At 43.7% G+C, this 19,714-nt stretch overlaps 1 protein-coding gene across 3 annotated transcripts; it reads left to right on the forward strand.

The window, feature by feature from the left end:
* The first annotated feature begins 550 nt into the window (after nucleotides 1-550).
* On the forward strand, nucleotides 551-17,164 carry LOC147620164 (calcium-dependent protein kinase 26-like). 3 transcript variants are annotated; one of them, XM_086772359.1, is made up of 8 exons: nucleotides 551-1,325; nucleotides 4,483-4,626; nucleotides 15,265-15,417; nucleotides 15,497-15,612; nucleotides 15,803-15,970; nucleotides 16,115-16,339; nucleotides 16,423-16,690; nucleotides 16,799-17,164. In XM_086772359.1, exons 1-7 carry the CDS (start codon nucleotides 680-682, stop codon nucleotides 16,549-16,551), a joined length of 1,581 nt encoding a protein of 526 aa, XP_086628485.1. In that variant the 5' UTR covers nucleotides 551-679; the 3' UTR covers nucleotides 16,552-16,690; nucleotides 16,799-17,164. The 3 variants fall into 3 exon arrangements, with proteins under 3 accessions (XP_086628485.1, XP_086628484.1, XP_086628483.1); XM_086772358.1 differs by having other exon boundaries at nucleotides 16,803-17,164; XM_086772357.1 differs by having other exon boundaries at nucleotides 16,811-17,164.
* Nucleotides 17,165-19,714: the final 2,550 nt, after the last annotated feature.

A 19,714-nucleotide genomic window follows, 5' to 3' on the forward strand; every position in this document is an offset into this window, starting at 1 on the left:
TAGGGATAGCTTCTTAGAGGTATTCATTTGAAAAGTTATCACGAAGTACTTGGGTGTCTAACGTCTAACATTAGGAGTATCCCCTATGAATGCCTCTCATGCCCTACCATTCCAAATGTAACAACATGTATGATGGTTCTACATGTAGCTCCATGCATATGAGTGCTACTTCCCTTGCTGATGATCGTGGGTAACGACACTGTTCTTTTGCCCTAAGGCAAATTAGCACGACTTAAAGCTCCTCCATGCATATGAGTGCTACTTCCTTAGTGATCGTAGCCATCAGTGAATTTGAGTGCTACTTCCTCGGTAATCTCGTAGCCGTCAATGCATATGAGTGCTACTCCCTCACTGATCTCGTAGCCATTAGTGCTAGTGCATAAACATGCCCTTCCATACTAGGGACATGGCCTCTAGAAGCACATGGCTATTACAAAAACGAATAATAGATACAAGATTTACAAACATGTACACATAAATTTATTAACGGCAGTTTTGGTGCCTTATAGCATGTCCTCGAATAATATTATTCATTCGTGCAGGTACCTAGGACATAGGCACGTGCCGTTACAGGTGGAGCTAAGTTTGGCGATGTCTCTCCATTCAGGTCTGTGCTCTCTCCCTTCTCCGCTAGAACAGTGATCAAGTGTCCCGATGGCTACCATCATCCGGAAGTAAAATGGGCAATTGTCTTCCACTAAGCTTCTCGAAGCTCACGGCATCGCTAGGCATTGACCTTCCCTCTCGCCCGCATCCAGCTCCTACACCAGTCAGAATGCCGCGCTCGCGAGGAGGTCCTCCCTCTCCCTCCCTCACCTCTTCTGTTCTCCAGCGCCACACAGAAAACTTCAAGGAGCTCTACGACCTGGGGCGCAAGCTAGGTCAGGGCCAGTTCGGCACAACCTACCTCTGCGTGGAGAGGGCCACAGGCAAGGAGTATGCCTGCAAGTCCATCGATAAGTGTAAGCTCGTCTCCCGCGACGATGTGGATGATGTGCGCAGAGAGATTCGCATCATGCACCATCTCTCCGGAAACCCTAACATTGTCTCCATCAGAGGGGCCTTCGAGGACCCTAGCTTTGTCTATTTGGTAATGGAGCTCTGTGCAGGCGGTGAGCTCTTTGATCGTATCATCCAGCGAGGCCATTATAGTGAACGTGAGGCCGCCCGCCTTATTAAAACCATTGTTTCTGTGGTTGAAGCTTGCCACTCCCTTGGTGTTATGCACCGTGATCTGAAGCCGGAGAATTTCCTTTTCTCTAATGACCAGGAAGACTCGCCTCTCAAGGCTATCGACTTTGGCCTCTCCGTCTTCTTCAAGCCAGGTACCTCTCTCTCTCGCTTTCGATGCTCTGACATCCAATGTCGGGAAGTAGCATCAATGAGTACTTATTGCACACAAGCTCTGCCATTATTATCCCTGATTTCCTGTGTGTGCATCATCATTGTGGTTTTTGCTCTTGAATTCTGAAATTTAGGATTCAGGGACCGTTTGTTGCAATAATTCACATAAGCTTCATCATGCTACCTGCTTTCCTGTGTGTGCGTAATTTTGCTTATCTTAACAAGATGATAGCCATTGAAAGTTTAGCTTCCAAGATGTTTTGTGCCACATGGTTTGGGGAATGCCGAATTGCACCCCGAGCTCCTTATCATGCCAGTATACTTCCTGCACTCTTGTATATGTAGGTTTTGCTTTCCTAGCCACTAAAAAATCAGCATCCAGGGGCTTTGGTGTGCTTAAAAATTAGCATCCAGGGATCTTCGTGGCAAGAATGGCTTGTAGAAAGCATATGATTCAATACATTTTAGCCTACTTTTTTGTGGTTCAAATCACCATAATTTGCACTGGTGGGAGAGCCGCAGGCATGATACTTTTTCGTAGAAGTTTGATTGAAAAGAAAATTGGCAAGCAAGGTACTTGAAAGAAACAAAACGTTTCCATTTTCAATCGGCTTGCTTCAATCTATGTTGCCGATTGAACGTGCACCAGTGTAGAGAGCAGGAGTAGAACCTGCGAACAGTGGCTGGGAGCCTTACCAACTCCACTACAACGCCAGGGACCAATACTTTCTCCTCTATTATATTTACCGAGTAAGGTAGCTGATGGCCAGCAAAGCATGTCCCCAGTATTATATATACCAAGTAAGATAGCCTTTCACTAATTGATGGCCAGCAAAGCATTCCCCCAATATTATGGAACTTGGGAGTTCTGCAGCATGGTCGCTGCCAAGAGCCTGCACATTATCGGCTGTTATTCAAGTTTGCATACTTTGAGGACTGCTTGGGCATGCTCTATTCATCATCACTTCAGTGTTTGGACAGTCGCGCTTGATGAAGTTGCAAGAGTTCTTGCACTGACCTTAAATGTAGGTGTAAATCTCAAGCAAGGTTTTAAAGAAGGGAGAGTCTAATGGTCCACAACAAGCCGTTGACCTCTCGTCTGCAGCTTGTAGGCCTTTGACCATCCTTCTGGCAAAGGCTGTTGCTGTGCTATCATTTAGAGGAGTAAGTCCGGTCAAAGGAGAACCTTACCTCCCACAGGAGAAGCTAGTGGGTATATCCATAGAGATTTAACCAATAGAAAAGTTGTTCTACTCTGATAGCATTACTCTGATGCGTTCAAATGCAAGCGGTTAGTGTTTAGAATTGAGCCTGATTAAGGTCTTGCATTTATCAACCCCGATTTGTGGCACAAAGGTGCAGCGCTTAGGCTGGGCAGCAAAATGGTTTTCAATGGAGGGCCAACTTGGAGACAATGTTAGTTCCGCTTGAAGAGCATGAAGTGGAGGGAAAAAAATCAGCTGGGAGACGAGCTTAACGGCCAGTCAAAACAACAAGATGGCCTGCGGCTGGACGAGATGTTGCTACCCACCTCCTTCATAAGCATCGCTCTTGCAGCAAAAATGTGTGCAGCAGCAGCCAGCTTGTAATTGTGTTCTGATATTGTATCAAAGATTAAGCATTCACTTCCGGCTGATCTCTCGTTCCTCTCAAGAGTTCAGGTCATCAGGTCCATAGTGATAAGACTAAGACTACGTTTTCTGTATCTATCTCACTATAAGTCATTTGTTGACTTACCTGTCAAATGGATCATCAGGGATCATCACAAAGAAAAGATACATTTCTCAATTGTCCCCCTTGGTCAGGTCTCACCTCACGTTTGTTTATCTCTCTTTTTGACGGATCCTTGAGTTGAGCGTGTTCTTATTGGGATGCCCCTGCAGACTTTGGCCTACTTGCGTGGACTATTGTGACTTCAACAGGAAGTTTCAGTCAACAGGTCCTATTTTTTGTGTGGTTTAGGCGCACTCTATCCTGTGATTATGTTGTGTTTCTTAGCACGCATTACCCTTGGAATCCACTGGGACACCACGATATCACACACTCAAATTTTGGGTCATTACTAAAATCTGTACATTATTTTAAAAGGTCTTTAACCAGGTAGAATGCTTTTGAAGTAAGCCACCTTGATAAGTGGAAAATTCTTTCCCCCACTCATGCTGATTTTGGGAGACTTGTGCCCTTGCAGATCCTCCAACGATCATTTATCTCGATCTCTCTGTTCTGTTGCATCAGTTTTTGATGGTTAGCTGAAATGAAACTTATAGTGGGCCTTGCAGACTCTTAATTGCTACCTTAGTGCATCATCGCAGGAAACACTAGGAGGGCCACAAGCTATCATTTGATTTGTCAAATCAAGTGCATCAAATTGGATCGAATTAGGGTGATTTATTGAATCATTCGACAGAGAGTTTCGTCACCTTCATCTTTTTGGCAAGGAGAGATTGTTCTCTCATTTTCTATCCATGGCTTGGGTACCACAATACACTTCAAGTTGATTGACAGAATTTCAAGGACCATTGACCTGTCTCATGTCCCGACCATAGAGCCTAGAGGTCTTGCCTGACATGCCTCACAAAATGATGGATCGTGTTGTATGAAGCTTATTCTGATGCTTTTTTACGACGCCTTGCAGGGGATACAACAAAGCAAGTTGGGATGCTAATGTCGAGTCGAATGATGCCTCCACTCTCAATCCTCGCTCTCTAACCATTACAAAAGTGGGGCTTGTTTTTTTTATTATATAAAAATTATAAAGATTTTTTCCATCATCTATACACTCACACGCGGGTGGGTCCAATCCCTTAACCCCTTACAAGGTGATGCCTCATGCGCTATCACTAGGCTACCAGCTGGTGGTCAAGAGTGGGGCGTAACAAGTATATTGTATTGTATGGACTCGTAGTCCAGAATCCGAATCCACACCTGAGAACCATGTAAAAACTGTTGAGTTTGGTGCCATTCTGTAATTGTTCTATTGTAGACTTTGTAGTGCAGCTGCACGTGTGCGCTTTAAACGTAAGATGCACACGCACGCACGCATACCATGTATTTTTTTTTTATTTTTTATTTTTGAAAGATTTTGATATGTACCTAAAGTTTAGCCGAGAAAATAAGAGTGTTTATTTGTTTTTGTAGGCGAAACATTTCGAGATGTGGTAGGAAGTCCTTACTATGTTGCTCCGGAGGTGTTGCGTAAGTCTTATGGTCCTCGGGCGGATGTTTGGAGTGCTGGAGTTATTTTGTACATTCTACTCAGTGGGGTCCCTCCTTTTTGGGCAGGTATGTTATAAAAGCTAAGACATTGGTATCTAGACTTATGCTGTTTAGAGGGAGTTATGCTCTCTTCAAACTAGTTAAAAAACGCATTCAACTATGGGTGGGTGAGTAAGTGTCTGGTTCTACCGATTCCTGTGGTAGGGTGGTGGCTAACCGGGGTTAAGCTAAAATCAGTGAGGTTTCAATAATTAAATTCAAATAATAGGAATTCGAGTAATTAAATAAAACCCTAAAGAATTTCTCAAAAGAGTAGATCAACGGCTATGTCTGATTCTGGTTAGGAAAAAAGCATTGATTTCTTCATATGATTAGATCAATGGCTGTGCTTGATTTCGGTTAGGAAAAAGTGCTGATTTCTTCACATTAAGTTAGTGATAGTTTTCCTTCTATCTGGCTTATTCAAGTGAAGGATAGTTTAGTCTCTTGACCTCGTTAGAAAATTCGAGATCTTAAAGATCAAGCAAGAGCAATACCTTTGGCTGTGAAATCTACTTCTCATGTAAACTATGCCGGGAATTCTTATGTGTAGGTTTATCATCAACGGTTCTTGTTGAGAAAAAGCTTGTCTTTATGATTATCTTTTGTTGACCTCAAAGGTGGTTGCTATGCGTCTTGATCACAAGCTGACGTGTATTTAAAAATTTTATGTATGAAATTAATCTATATTGATCTGGGGAGTGCGGCCACTATCGCAGGCCGCAGCTCATTTGTGCGCATTTTGGAACTGCATTTTTTGGCCAAGCCACCAATTACAACAGGTTTTTCAGGGGTTTACTCACTTGTGAATTCCTGGTTTGGTTTTTAGAGCTGCCCTTGCTTAATAGGGTCTCTTGAAGTTTTCTGTTTAGCCCGTAGGGTTCATGCATATTCGTCTACCTTAATTTCTTGCATGTGCATGCTTGATTTACAGTGCTATAACACAATTTAAGAAGCCAACAGCATTGGCTTCTATCCATACCCATTATTGTACCCTACTTAGTGATTAATTGGAACTTGCTAAAGCTCTTAGGTCAATTGGAAGTCTGTCTGTGGCTTGGTTGTCACCGAGGTTAAGACCTTCAGCAAGGGACAATAATGTTTGACATACTGATGTCTTAACCTTGGTTGTCACCGAAGTTACGACCTTCAGCAAGGGCAGCAATGTTTGATATACTGATCCACATCTTACTCCATCTCAGATAATTAATGCAAGTTAACTTCTGTAGAGATTATGCACAGGCTACTACCCATGTCATGATGTTTATTCAGTGTGTTGTGAGTGTTCTAAACATTAGTTATTAGATTCTACACCTCAACAAACAATTCACCTGCCTAATTGGATCAGGCTCTTATCCTTAGTGGCTATATGGATCAGTTTCTGGTCCGTCACCACGGCTCTGAGAGGAGTATTCTAGTCGAGTATTAAGCTGGTTCACTAACTTTTACCCTAAATGGGATTTTTTGTAGGCTTGTATGTAGGCCACATTTGAATCATTAAGCTCCTTTAAGTTTCCACCACATGAGAAATACTCTTGGCAAGCCCTAGGCTGCCCTTGAAAAAGGTTCTTGACTCCAAAAAGTCCTAGTCTACTGACTCATTCCTTTAATTGTCCATAAAGGACTAAATAGCTCTAATGATTCTTTGTTGAGCCTATTTATAGGCTTTGGGAACACCACCTATGCTAACTAATTGGTGTCGGCTAGCAGCAAAAAACACATTATATGTTTATATTGCGCCGACTAGCCCAGTAGCATAATCCAGTGCCAGCCGACCTGATCCTACACCCACCAGAAGCCTCTTCTTAGGATTCCTCTGTGCCCTGCTCATGCCATAGCTACTTTGTTTATCTGCTGCCCCTTCAAGGATTAGCTGTGGGATACCGCAACATGTGGAGTGCTGTCTGCATGAAAGCACTGAGAGTTCCCACCACAAATGCACAATCAGGCCGTGTGTTGAGCAACCAAATCAAGGAACCAACCAGTTTCCTGCACAGAATTGTATGTGCTGCTGCATCGGATCCAGAGGAGAGTTATCCATGGGGGAAGTGATGGGCCTATAATCTGTCATCTTGAAGGCCTCTAGCAGCTTTGTAACATACCGCTGCTGAGAAATGAATATGCCATCTGAGCGTTGAAAAATCTCCAATCCAAGAACGAAGTGAAGCAACCCGAGATCTGTCATCGTAAATTCTTGACTGAGGGCAACCTTTGTCTGAGCAATGTGCGCTGTATGGTTGCTTTTGATGATCAAGTCGTCCACATAGAGAATGATAAGAGTATACAACCCTTTCTTGGGATAGATGTAGAGATTTGGATTAGCCGCCGACCACTTGAAACCGTTTTGTTGAAAGAAAGCATGAATCTTCTCAAACCAAGCCATGGGGGCTTATTTCAAACCATATAAGGCCTTTTTCAGCCTGTAGACCATACCTTTGGAGCGAGGAACTTGAAATCCCTGGGCTGTTCCACATAAACTTCCTCCTTTAGCTCCTTGTTGAGGAATGCCGACTTGACATCCATTTGAAAGATGGGCCAATGAGAGAGTGCAGCACGAGGAAGAACTGTCTGTATGGTCGTCATTTGAGTAGTTGGTGCAAAGGTATCATCAAAATCCACGCCAGCTATTCTGTGAATAGCCTTTGGCCACAAGCGTGGCCTTGTGCTTATCCAGAGTCCCATCCGATTTGTACTTGGTCTTATAGACCCATTTGACACCAATCACCTTCCACATTGCCGGTCTAGGAACCAGCTCCCAAGTGTGATTCCATTCAATAGAGTCAAGCTTCGCTTTCATGGCTTGCCTCCAAGTTGGTTTGGAAAGCGTCTCCCCAATATGAATTGCAGTGCAAATCAAGGGGCTTTTGTGCCGATTGGATTGATTTGCATGCAGGCAATCGCATTTGATGCTTTGGGCAATGTGTTGATGCCTGACAAGCACTAAATGTGCCTGTAAATCAAGGGGCTTTCATGTATTGGATGTATATGTGGCCAAGGGGAAGCATCGCGAAGACTCTGGATGCCTTCATGTGCGTTAATGTACCATGTATGATCAGAAATTGATCTTAAATCAAGGGGCTTTTCAAGATTTTATGCTTGTTGAGCTCGGCAAAGCAGCAGGCAAGACTTTTATGCCTTGAATCCTCAGAAATCAGCTTGTAGTCAAGGGGCTTTTGTCCAATTTCTGTTCGGGACTGTTGTATGCAGTGTTCGGGACTGTAAAAGTCTGATTTTCACTCATTTGGACAGCCAGGAGAGTATTTATTGCTGTTGTACTTGCTGGTACAGATTTGGCACAGCTTTGTGCAAGTTTGGCATGGCTGTACACTGATTTGAGTGAGGAAAAGGTTCAATTTCAGCTGCTGTACTTGTCGGTACAGGTTTGGTACATCACAAGTGAGCACTTGGTACTGTTGTACAGTACTTTGGAAGGGCAACAGAGCACATTTAAGGTGCTGTCCTAAATCTGCAGCAACCAGATTTTGGTGATTTCATCACATACAGTGGGACTAGAGTTGCATTTGTGCTTCCCCAGTGGGAGATAAAGCTTGGGAGAATAACTGTGAGCACTTTGTGTGCTTTTGGTGCAGTGTTTGCACATTTTGCAGGGAGTTAGGCATTGACAGGTTGCATATTACTATGGCAACCACAGGTGAGAGCTCTTCATTGCTTCACATCAAGAAGCTTGAAGGCTCACATAACTATGATATTTGGCAAACCCAGTGCTATAATGTGTTGCTCCAGAAGACGCAGCACAAGCCTATCAAAGAAAGGGGTGTAAAGCCCGCTTCTCTTACTGCTGAAGAGTGGGAAGATATGGATGAGCTGGCAAGATCTACTGTCATGTTATCTGTGTCAGACTCTTTACTTTTCAGCATTCGTGAAGAGAAGACAGCTTGGGGAATGTGGCAGAGATTGCAGGACTTGTATGCCCAGCAAAGTGCCTCAAGCAAAGTGTATTGGTTGAAGAAACTCATAGGTCTTCAGATGAAGGAAGGGGCGTCTATGACAGCCCATCTAAATGAGTTTAATGGTATTGTCAGCCAAGTTATAAATCAAAAGTTGGCAATGGACGATGAGTTCAAAGCCACTTTTCTCTTATGCACTTTGCCAGAGAGTTGGGACACATTCAGGACAGCCACTAGCAATTCGAATGCTATGCTGTCATATGCAGATGTTGAGGGTGCTCTTCTTCAAGAAGAGATGAACAGGAAGAACAATTCTGTTGGAAAGTCCAATGCAATGAATGCACGTGGGAGATCCCAGCAAAGGGGAAAAAGCCAAGAACGGGGAAGGAGCAAGTCCCGCTCCAAAAAGGACTTGGAATGCCATTATTGTGGCAAGAAGGGACACATCAAAAAACAATGCTACAAATGGAAAAATGATCAAAAGGAAAAGGGAAAAGGCAAAGACAAAGACAAAGATGAAGCCAAAGATGTAAAGCCAAAGGGCAAAAGTGGAGTCAAAATTGAAGAAATCAATGTGTCACATGCAGGTGACAGTGAGGATGAGGTCCTATTTACGTCTTCACTTGATGCCCATTCACTTCTTACAGGTGGTCATGGTATGCACTCATGGATCATTGATTCAAGTGCCTCCTTTCATGTCACAGGTTGCAGAGACTTGTTTGTCAGGTATACTGCTGGCAATGAAGGAGTAGTTTATTTGGGTGATAACCATGCATGCAAGATTCTTAGCAGAGGTGATGTGAGGCTTGTGTTTTCAGATGGCTCACAGCTTATGCTCCATGATGTCAGGCATGTGCCTGAGATCAAGAAGAATCTGCTTTCTACTGGACAGCTTGATGATGCTGATTATGTTACCACATTTGGTCGTGGAAAGTGGAAGATTAGCAAGGGCTCACTGGTTGTTGCCAGAGGCTCTAAGGTGGACACTCTTTACTTCATGCATGCAGGTGTTTGTCACCATGCTAATGTAAATGCAACCGAGCTGCCGGAAATTTCTATGTGGCATAGCCGGTTGGGACACATGAGTGTCAAAGGAATGGAGCAATTGTCTCGTTTGGGTTACTTGCCTTCTCTAAAGTTTTCAAGTTTTCAGTTTTGTGAGCATTGTATATATGGTAGGCAACTACAGTGCCCCCACAAGAAAGCTCTTGGACAGAAAGATGCTCAGTTAGAGCTTGTGTATACAGATGTATGTGAGATGCCGCAGCTTTCTTTGAGAGGGGCAAAATATTTTGTGTCTTTTATTGATGATGCCACACGTAAGGTGTGGGTCTATCCTCTTCGTTTGAAGAGTGATACATTCTCAGTGTTTCAGAAGTTTGTTGCTCTTGTTGAGAATCAAACTGGCAAAACACTGAAGGCTTTGCGTTCCGACAATGGTGGAGAGTATATGTCCAAACAGTTTCAGGACTTTTGTGATGCTAAAGGCATCAAGAGGGAGCTCTCTACTCCTTATGATCCTCCACAAAACGGGACAGCAGAGAGGATAAACAAGACCATTCAGAAGAAGGTCCGTTCTATGTTGTCACATGCTGCGTTACCTCATGGTTTTTGGGCTGAAGCTGTTATGACAGTCGTTCATCTTATAAACAGGTCACCTAACACGAGGCTTGGTGGGAAAGTGCCAGAGGAAGTATGGACAGGGAAGCCTCCGTCATACAAGCACTTGAAAGTGTTTGGTTGCGTTGCGTACGTGCACATACGCAGGGAAATGCGCACCAAACTTGATCCTAAGTCTCACAAATGCATGAGATACCTGAAGGGCACACAGGATATGTGCATTTGTTTTGGCAAATAGGATGCATTAGTGCATGGTTACACGGATTCGGATTATGCCGGTCTGCTGATGTTGATGGAGATGCGCCTGCTATGCTGCAGACCCACGCTGCTGGCTGCCTACGCTTAGCTTCTGGGCTGCTGCTGCCGGGTGCTGGGCTGAAGCTGATGTTGGATGGCCGCTTTGCCAGTAGGGCTTGAGCAAGTCGACTAGGCGACTTCTTGAATCGCTAGTCGGGCAAGTGTTGAAAAAAAAAGCCTAGCGCATCTACGCCCAGCGCTCGCTCGTTGTTTCAGCCACGCTACACGATACCAGTTGTGTAGACGTATTCGCTATGAGCTGTCCGGCCTTGTGTATTCACCTGTTTCGCCTAGCGCCAAGCTGACGACTTGGAGTCGACTGCTCTATTCGCCTTGTGGCCAGCGTTACACGGCGCTACAGGGAAGCGATGCACGTGTCCTTCTTAGGCTCCGGAACAAGCTGCAGCTACCGACTGAAACGGAGCCTGTCACGCACGGCACTTGACTCTTTCTGCTGCCCACGAAAAGCTCCACGTAACCAGTGTTGCACAAGGGCGACCAGCAGTTGATCTCTCACAGTCGATGATCAGAGAGACTCTCTTGCATCAACTGGCTGCTGAGCGCCAACGCCTGCTATCAAGGAGAAGAGGGAAGAAGGAGGGATAACCTAAGGGCTCTGATACCAGTTGATGGGGAGAAACCTGAATTAGGGTTAGAGTTCATTCATGGGAGACATACACAGAGAAGCAAGGGAGAGAGAGAGAGAGAGAGTTGTGGGGATAAGTCAACTCATGAAAAGCATGAGTGTGTGACTCCCCTATCACACATGTATATTGCACTAGTACACATAGTGCACTTAGTACATTAAAAGTACTAAGTGTACTATGTACTATAACTTATGGGCTTGTACACACTATAAGGGTGGGCATAGTGCCTTTACCCCAACACCGGTCATCCAGATAACCGGAAGTCTACTACCGGTTATGTGTTTACATTCACAGGAGGTGCTGTGTCATGGATATCCAGGATGCAGAAGTGCACAGCCTTATCTACTACAGAGGCCAAGTATATTGCAGCCACAGAGGCTTGCAAGGAGGCATTATGGCTATCTCGGTTAGTGGTTGATTTGGGTTATACAGGGGGTATTCCATTGTTGCATTGTGACAGTCAGAGTGCCATCCAGTTGGCAAAGAACCCTATTTTTCATGCAAAGACGAAGCATGTGGATGTGAAGTATCACTTCATCAGAGAGGTGATAGAGAACAAGCAAATTCAGCTTGTTAAGATTCATACGGATGACAACCCGGCTAATCTGTTGACAAAGAGTTTGCCTCTGGAGCGGTTTGCTCATTGCAGACACTTGATGGGCATTGGATGAGGCCAGTTTCAGCCTTGATATGGCCTTGTATATTATCATGTACATGCTGATTTTTTTCTTTTCCTTTACTTAAGGGCACTTTGCCTTTAAGTGGGAGGTTGTTGGGGTAAAGGCACTATGCCCACCCTTATAGTGTGTACAAGCCCATAAGTTATAGTACATAGTATACTTAGTACCTTTAATATACTAAGTGCGCTATGTGTACTAGTGCAATATACATGTGTGATAGGGGAGTCACACACTCATCACTTGGTGAGTTGACTTATCCCCACAACTCTCTCTCTCTCTCCCTGCTTCTCTGTGTGTATGTCTCCCACATGAACTCTAACCCTAATTAACACTCTCATTCAAAAAAAAAACAACAAAAAATGAAACCTGAAATCTGAGAGGTTGAGGTTTTTTAGAGAAAGGAGGAGAGGAGGTTGCAAAGTGATGATGAGGAGAGGAGTTGCAAAGAGAAGGAGATGGAGAAGAAGAGAAGACAATGAAGGATGGAAGAGGAGACAAGAAGGAAGAGAGGAGATGGAACCAAAACAACAAAAAAAACCCCCCCCCAAAAAAACAACGAAAAGTGAAACCTGAAATTTGAGAGGTTGAGGTTTTTTAGAGAAAGTTGCAAAGTGATGACGAGGAGGATATAAAATAATTTTAAAAAAATAAAAATAAAAAAATGGGCGAAACTTGACTAGGCAGAAGTTTCGCAGGTTACGTTTCACCACGAAATGTTTCAGAGGTTTTGTTTGGACGAAACACGTTTTTTTGTGACTATGGGATGTCCCCATGCTTTACATACCACTCGCTCTTTATTGTCATGCTTTGTAATCCCTTGTATGTCGGGAATGGCATGCACATTTACCTTTGGTTGCTTCTCATTTTCCTCCTCCTTACGTTGCGGGCATTCCCTAAACATGTGATCTTTGCTACCACATGAGAAGCATTTACCCTTCTTGGCATATTGTTCCGTTTGCTCAGGAGTGAGGCTAAACTTGTGCTTTTTCTGACAGGCATCCTTAGGCTGCATATTTTCAGCCTTCCTGCCACTCTTTATATCTTTCACAAAAGGTTTAGCATACTGTCCGCACTTTTGCTGGTTATGCCCAGCCCTCTCTTTGCCCTTGAACGCATGGTCTCCTTTACCAGAATCTTACAATTTATGCTTCAATTGCTCGATGGCAAAAGCAGCTGCTATATAATCTTGCAAGCTAGCATTGTGGTGAGTATCAAGACCGGACTTGTAGACCGGTTGAAGTCCAAACTTGAACTTACTCTTCTTCTTGGGCTCACCCACAAGCAAGAATGGTGAGGCCTCCAAGTAGATCTTCCAAAACTTGTTTATATATGTCTGCACGGACTCATTGTCCTTCTGCTCAATCTTATCCCACTTGCTCATGATCTTCTGCACCGCATTGGGAGGCAAGAATAATCCATAAAATCTCTCTTTAAAGTCCTCCCATGTCAGAATGGGGTTGCTAGAGAGCTTTTCCGTGATCCACCAATGGGTAGCCGAACCCTTTAGAAGTATGCTTACATGGCGAATCTTGGATTTCTCAGAGAATTTCTCATCACTGAAGGCAATGTCAAACTAGTCTATAAAAGCCATTGTAAGCATCATAATTACCATGATAGGCTTCAAACTTTACAGATTTATCACTTGCTTTAAATTCTTTAAGCCTCTTGGCCAAGAGAGTGGCAAAGAGGATCTTAATGTACATGGTGATGCATGCATCACATGTACATTAAGATCCTCTTTGCCACTCTCTTTGCCATATACATCCTTTTCTTTTCTCGACCCATGTGGGGTGGAGGCTTGCTTGGAAGTCACGGAAGCCTCATCTTTGTGCACGTAAGACTTGACCCTGGGAGACATAGCATTACCTGACTCCCCATGCGGAGGTTCTTTCACACAAAGTTCCCCTGCATTGCCTTTCACCAAATCTCCAGTCCGTATAAGGTAGTTGAGGGCTACCTCTCGGGGATTCATACCCAACTCCTTCACCATAGAATCCATAGTGTGTGCCACCATAGACTCGGCCTTTGTGGCCTCCATAAGCTTGTGAACCTGTGGGTTATAACTTATCATAGAGCATCTTGAGCTCTTATTCCCTGGCATACAACTTCCTTTTGACACGCTCAATCTCTGCTTTCAATACATTTGGATTATCCTCTTGGATCTTCTCTTTACCTCGAGAAGGCTGTCCCACATGTATTTGCTCCTCTATATAACCTGCATGCATATGCTTATTGCCCAAAGCTTTAGAAGCATGAGTACCACTTGCTTGGCCATGTGAACTAGCCCCTTGACCACTTTGTGCAGGCTGTCTATAGTGTTCAACGGCTGTCCACACGGAGCCCAGAGATTGTGGTTCAAGCCTCCTTGGTACGAGTACACAAACAGGTACACTTGGTGCCGGTTCACAACACGTTCATGTGGTAGTGGATGTAGGATGGTATTCAGTATGTACTTGCAGGTACAGTTAGGATTTCAGCTCGTACTTGCAGGTACAGTCAGGTGCGGAAGGTGTCCACAGCAAGTACACAGCAGGTACAGTATGCACCCGCAGCAAGTACTCAGCAGGTACAGTAGGTACAGAAGGTGCCCACAGCAAATGCACAGCAGGTAGGATGGTATTCAGTATGTACTTGCAGGTTTCAGCATGCACTTGCAGGCACGGTTAGGGCTTCAGCTTGTACTTGCAGGTATAGTCAGGTACAGAAGGTGGCCACAACAAGTACTCAACAGGTACAGCAGGTGCCCCCAGCAAGCACACAGCAGGTACAATAGGTGCCCACAGCAGGTACAGTAGGTGTCGACAACAAGTACCCAGCAGGTACAGTTGGTACAGAAGGTCCCCACAGCAAGTGCACATCAGGTACAGCAGGTACAGTAGTTGCCCACAGCAAGTACTAATGGATTTTCAGTTAGAGAGCAAGGGAGATGCGCCAGCCCCAAATGTGATATAAAATGATACAGAGAGTCATGGAGTAAAGTTGGTGTAGAGGAGGTGGAAGGGGTCCAATCCCCTCCTGCCATGTGGCAGTGCCCTCAAGTATAGGGTGGGCATTGCCCAAGCCATTAAATGGCCTCACGTGGATGAGAAAGGAGGTGAGGGTGCCCACCAGGCTAGCTGGACAATAGTTATGGAACTGGGCCCCGGGCACTGCCCAGTGGGAGTGGGCTGCCCGGTATTTAAAGTGAGTGTGAAGTCCTAAGGTTATTAAACCTTTGCAAATATAAATAAGGATAGAAATGATACTTACCACCTGTTCACGTGCCACAAACTTAGTCAGAAGATAGGGGATTCATGCAAGAGTTCAGGAAGTAACAGTTAGGTGCAGAGCCTGCAGAGCTAGCATTGGTTGTCAGCAAGAAGCTGGGGAATTTCTGGTGATCTTATACATGTTTCCTTGCTGTATTTTCTTTCATGTATGTATGGGTTGTTGTCTTCCAGTGTGTTTTATAAACTTTCAATTCTCAGAAATCCCAAATTTCTAAATTCTTATGGGCTTCTCTTTGACATGTAGAAACGGAGCAGGGGATTTTCGATCAGGTTCTTGGGGGAGTCCTAGACTTTCACTCTGACCCATGGCCGCAGATATCTGAAAGCTCAAAGAACCTGATCAGGAATATGCTTAATTCCAACCCAAGAGAACGGTTTACTGCGCACCAAGTTCTATGTATGAATATTCGTCTATTAGATACTTAGAAGCTGGTGTTTTGCATTGTTGTATTGATTTTAAAAGGCGATTTCAACAGGTCATCCATGGATTTGTGAAGATGGCGTGGCTCCAGATCGCCCTCTAGATCCTGCTATACTCTCTCGAATGAATCAATTCATGGCAATGAATAAGATGAAGAAAATAGCATTGCGTGTACCACCTCGTTTCCTGATTGTCTTTTGATAACAGTTTGCCGTGTTGGATCATTCGGATCCAATTTTGCCTTCAGCTGAAAGAAATATTCCTTTCTGTATAAAACTTCTATGTTTCTTACTTAAATGCTTGCTTAAAGTGGTACACTCATGCTTGGCTATAAGCTTTGTGGGACTGCTTGTTTTTACAGGTCATTGCCGAAAGGCTATCGGAAGAAGAAATCGCTGGACTGAAGGAGACTTTCAAAATGATAGATGCTGATGGAAGTGGTGCAATAACTTTTGATGAATTGAAGGCTGGGTTGGAAAGGCTCGGCTCTGGCCTCATGGATAGTGAAATCCGAGTTCTTATGGAAGCGGTATATAAACTCATTTCATGATGATTGATAAATTGTGGAAGTGGTGTATCTGCTGGTTTCTCACATGTAATGAAATCACTTGTAAGCTGTGCTCTTTTAGATTCGTGCTTGTCTCAACTTTCTAACTAACAATGCATGGCTTAGGCGGATATCGACAAAAGTGGCAGCATAGACTACGAAGAGTTCATAACAGCAACTATTAATTTGAACAAGCTCCAAAGAGAGGAAGATCTGGCGGCTGCTTTTTCTTACTTTGACAAGGATGGGAGTGGGTATATTACAGTGGAAGAATTACAACAGGCCTGCCTTGACCATAAGATGGGAGATGCCGAAATCATAGATATAATCAAAGAAATAGATCAAAATAACGTAAGCATATTTCGACTTAGGGTTGGAGTAATGAATGTTTTGTTTTGGTAAGTGAGCTTTCATGGTGGTGTCTATGTACGCAGGATGGATGCATAGATTATAGTGAGTTCGTCGCCATGATGCGGAAAGGCAATGGTGGCCTGGGTAGGAGAGCCCTTCGAAACAGCTTGAATGTGAGCTTGAGGGACACTCTCATGCTCGAGAGTTTATAGCTCACTGGCAATGATGAAGGTTCTTGCAAAAAACCACCACGACATGCATGGATTTTCTTTGAGAGTAACAGTAGTTTTGGAGGCCAATGTACTAAAAGAGAATAAGATTTTTTTCTGGGCCCATCTCACGTCTTTTCAGGTGTTACTCTCTTTTTGTTATACTATTTTCGGTTAGCTTGTTACATAATTGAGAGGTTTATGTGAGATGGTGTATAGCTCACTCAAGTGTTTCTTTTTGTCAACTGAGGGAGGGTTTTAGTTGCTGTGGAGGCTTCAAGTAGCAGCCTAAAGATTGCACTTCGTGATACTCTCTTTTGGTGACGCTATCAAATGGAATTATCACAGCAAGCTCAGGATGATGAGGCACCTGTATCATATGTACATGTGGTCATTGCCCGAAATTTCTCTTAATTCATGCTATGGAGCAGTTGTGGCGAGATAATGTGTGCTGCTCTGCTTTGTTTCTGTACATTGGCCAACTCGCATTTTCAAACATGCCACAGAGCTAATTGTATTGTTGAGTTAGTTGAACTCTGACTTCTCCTGCTGTTGTAATTTTGGATCTTGACGTTATAAGCAAGACAGCAAGATATTGCATGATGTTTAGAACAAAGTCACTCAATTGTCTAATGGTGTTGGGACCATAAGTTCAGTACCTATCTGTGTCTTTTTGGCAACACGCTGTAATCATAGTGGCTGCTGTGCTGCTGTAGAAGCCTGCCGATTCTCAAGGTGCTGTAAAAATTCTCAAGGTGGTGTTGCTGTTATAGAGTGTGTGTGAGAGAGAAAGAAAGATTGATTTTATTAACATCTTACAAAAGGCCCAAAGGGTATGTGAGACCAAGCAATAATACAAGCGTGCCTTGAGTAGGCTAAAAATTGGAAACAAAGTGTGTAAGAGAGAGAAACTTCTTCGGACAGCCAAACTGTCCCACGAGACCAATATTGTACAATGCGTCTCCCAAGTGTCATTGCAACGAAGGAAGGAAAAATTTAATGACATCGAGCACTGTGATCTGCTAGGGTTCTCTCTTGTGCCGAGGCTGCACGCTTACTCTACGTCAAAGGAAAAGGGTTACAAAGCTGGCAAAAATTCTAACCCTCTTGAGAGCTGGAACCCTCGGATGCACCCACCCCCACCCTTCGTTAAAAAAAAAAGTAAAATAAGGCTGTTTTTTATAATGACCGTAGATGGATTTATTCGGATATGAAGAAATAAGGATGTTTTTTTATAATGACCGTAGATGGATTTATTCGGATATGAAGATATTTAGGAATTCACACATCAACAAATGCTCTCATAATTTCTATATGGTGGCTAGAGTGTCATCATATAGACTATGGACACCAAACTAGAGGATGCCTTGAGAGACCCATCCCAATGAATTCTCATCACGGCCTCCAAATGGTAAACTAATCTAGACACCACAGAATTATCTTATTAGGGCATCTTAGAGATGCTAGACCCAAGATTCTGGGAACCACCCCTCAGGAGAGGTCTTGGACATGCCCCATGGATGCATGAAGGTTCACCACAAAGCCCTTGAAGGACGAGGTTCTGAGCCAGCCAGGGCACATTACAATTATGGAGATATGCTCTACGGACACACGGCTAGTATCTTTCTATCCCTTGTGGTGTGATTGCATTGATGAAAACAAGGCTAGCCATGGGAGCCTTTGTCTGCCCTCTATCGTGTTCGATATCCATAAAAGAGACGAGCTGAAATAAGGTATCTATGTATAGGGAGCAAGTTGCAAACTATGCCAATGTTATGGTCTGTTCCTGCTCTTTCTAGAACTCATCAAAGAGAAAAAACAAGCAACAATCGGTGTGGGGAACTTACCTTGCCTCCAAGCTCGAGTCTTTTGAAGCCATCCAAGATCGGGTCTCTTGAAGTAACAACCATTGTGGGGAACTTACCTTGTCTCTAAGCTCATGTCTCTTTACCTCTTGTACGGACTTACTCTCCTTTCACTATCTACTCTCTCACACACAAGATAAGTAGGAACATGTACTAAGAATTAACTAATCTCTACTCTCAACTCTCTCTCTCTCTCTCTCTTACACACACACACACACACACACATACGAGCAAAGAGCAAGAAGACAGCCTAGAGAACTCGATTAGCATAAAGGGAGATTGTGTCCATTCGTTATGAGATAATGCCTTGTATACAATTGGCCCTTATTTACACTTGGGTACTCAAAACTCATATACTAACTAAATGAGCTTAGTCATGGCCACCTTTCTCATTAAGATTACAACTTTTATAGTGCTTTTTCATGACACTTATTTACTACTCTCATATGTAGTGGACAATATCTAGTTAACCCAAAATGGGATTAACAACCAAAGTGATTTGGTGTAGCATAAATGTTATTTATGAGAGGTGAGAGCAAAATGACGAGCAATCTTTTAGTCGAGCTCTAGCTCTAGTTAAGAGACGTAAGATTGATTGCTCGAAATGCTGCCACTTCTGTGGTTGCTGATGTGACCAATGAGTCAATGTGAAGACACTTTATTTGTTGAGCTCTAGCTAAGAGATGTAAGATTGGTGCCACTTACGTGGTGGTTGTTGCTGGTATGACCAATGAGTCAATGAGAAGACACTTTGTTTGTATCCGGAGGCATTGCCTCTCTAGATGTAATAAGTATGGATATTTCCTTGCTAATCATGTCCCTACCTTAAGTTTTATAGAGAAAACCACACCAAGGCATGTATATTTTATTGCCATCCCCACTCAAATATAAAATTGTAGCCTCCCATAATTCGTGTAGAAGAAACAATAATCTTGGTCTTTGTCTTCCCAAGATACAAAAGTAGTGTAATGCATTTAAGTGTTTTTTAAGGTCCCTTGTTTTATGTGCCGATAAAGCTACGCCATTTGCATAAAAGAGGATAGAGCCGGCACGATTTTTGAAAGGGGACCACATATTCTGAAATTTGAGTCCACAGGATGTTCCATTTATTATTTAGTTTGCAATGTAGAGGAGGTCCTTGGGGGGGAAGAGGCGGAAGTGGCATGAGTTTTCCACCCAAAGGCTTTGTGGGTGAAGGCCCCCCTGAGTTGGAGTTGAGTTGAGTTATTCTATCATCAGGTCACAACTACATTTTGCTCTGAATCAAGAGGTGAAGGCCCCCCTAAGTTGGAGTTGAGTTA

This window comes from Cibotium barometz, chromosome 32 (genome assembly GCF_041138505.1).
Source record: "Cibotium barometz isolate CiBa-2024 chromosome 32, ASM4113850v1, whole genome shotgun sequence".
Taxonomy (NCBI): Eukaryota; Viridiplantae; Streptophyta; class Polypodiopsida; order Cyatheales; family Cibotiaceae; genus Cibotium; species Cibotium barometz.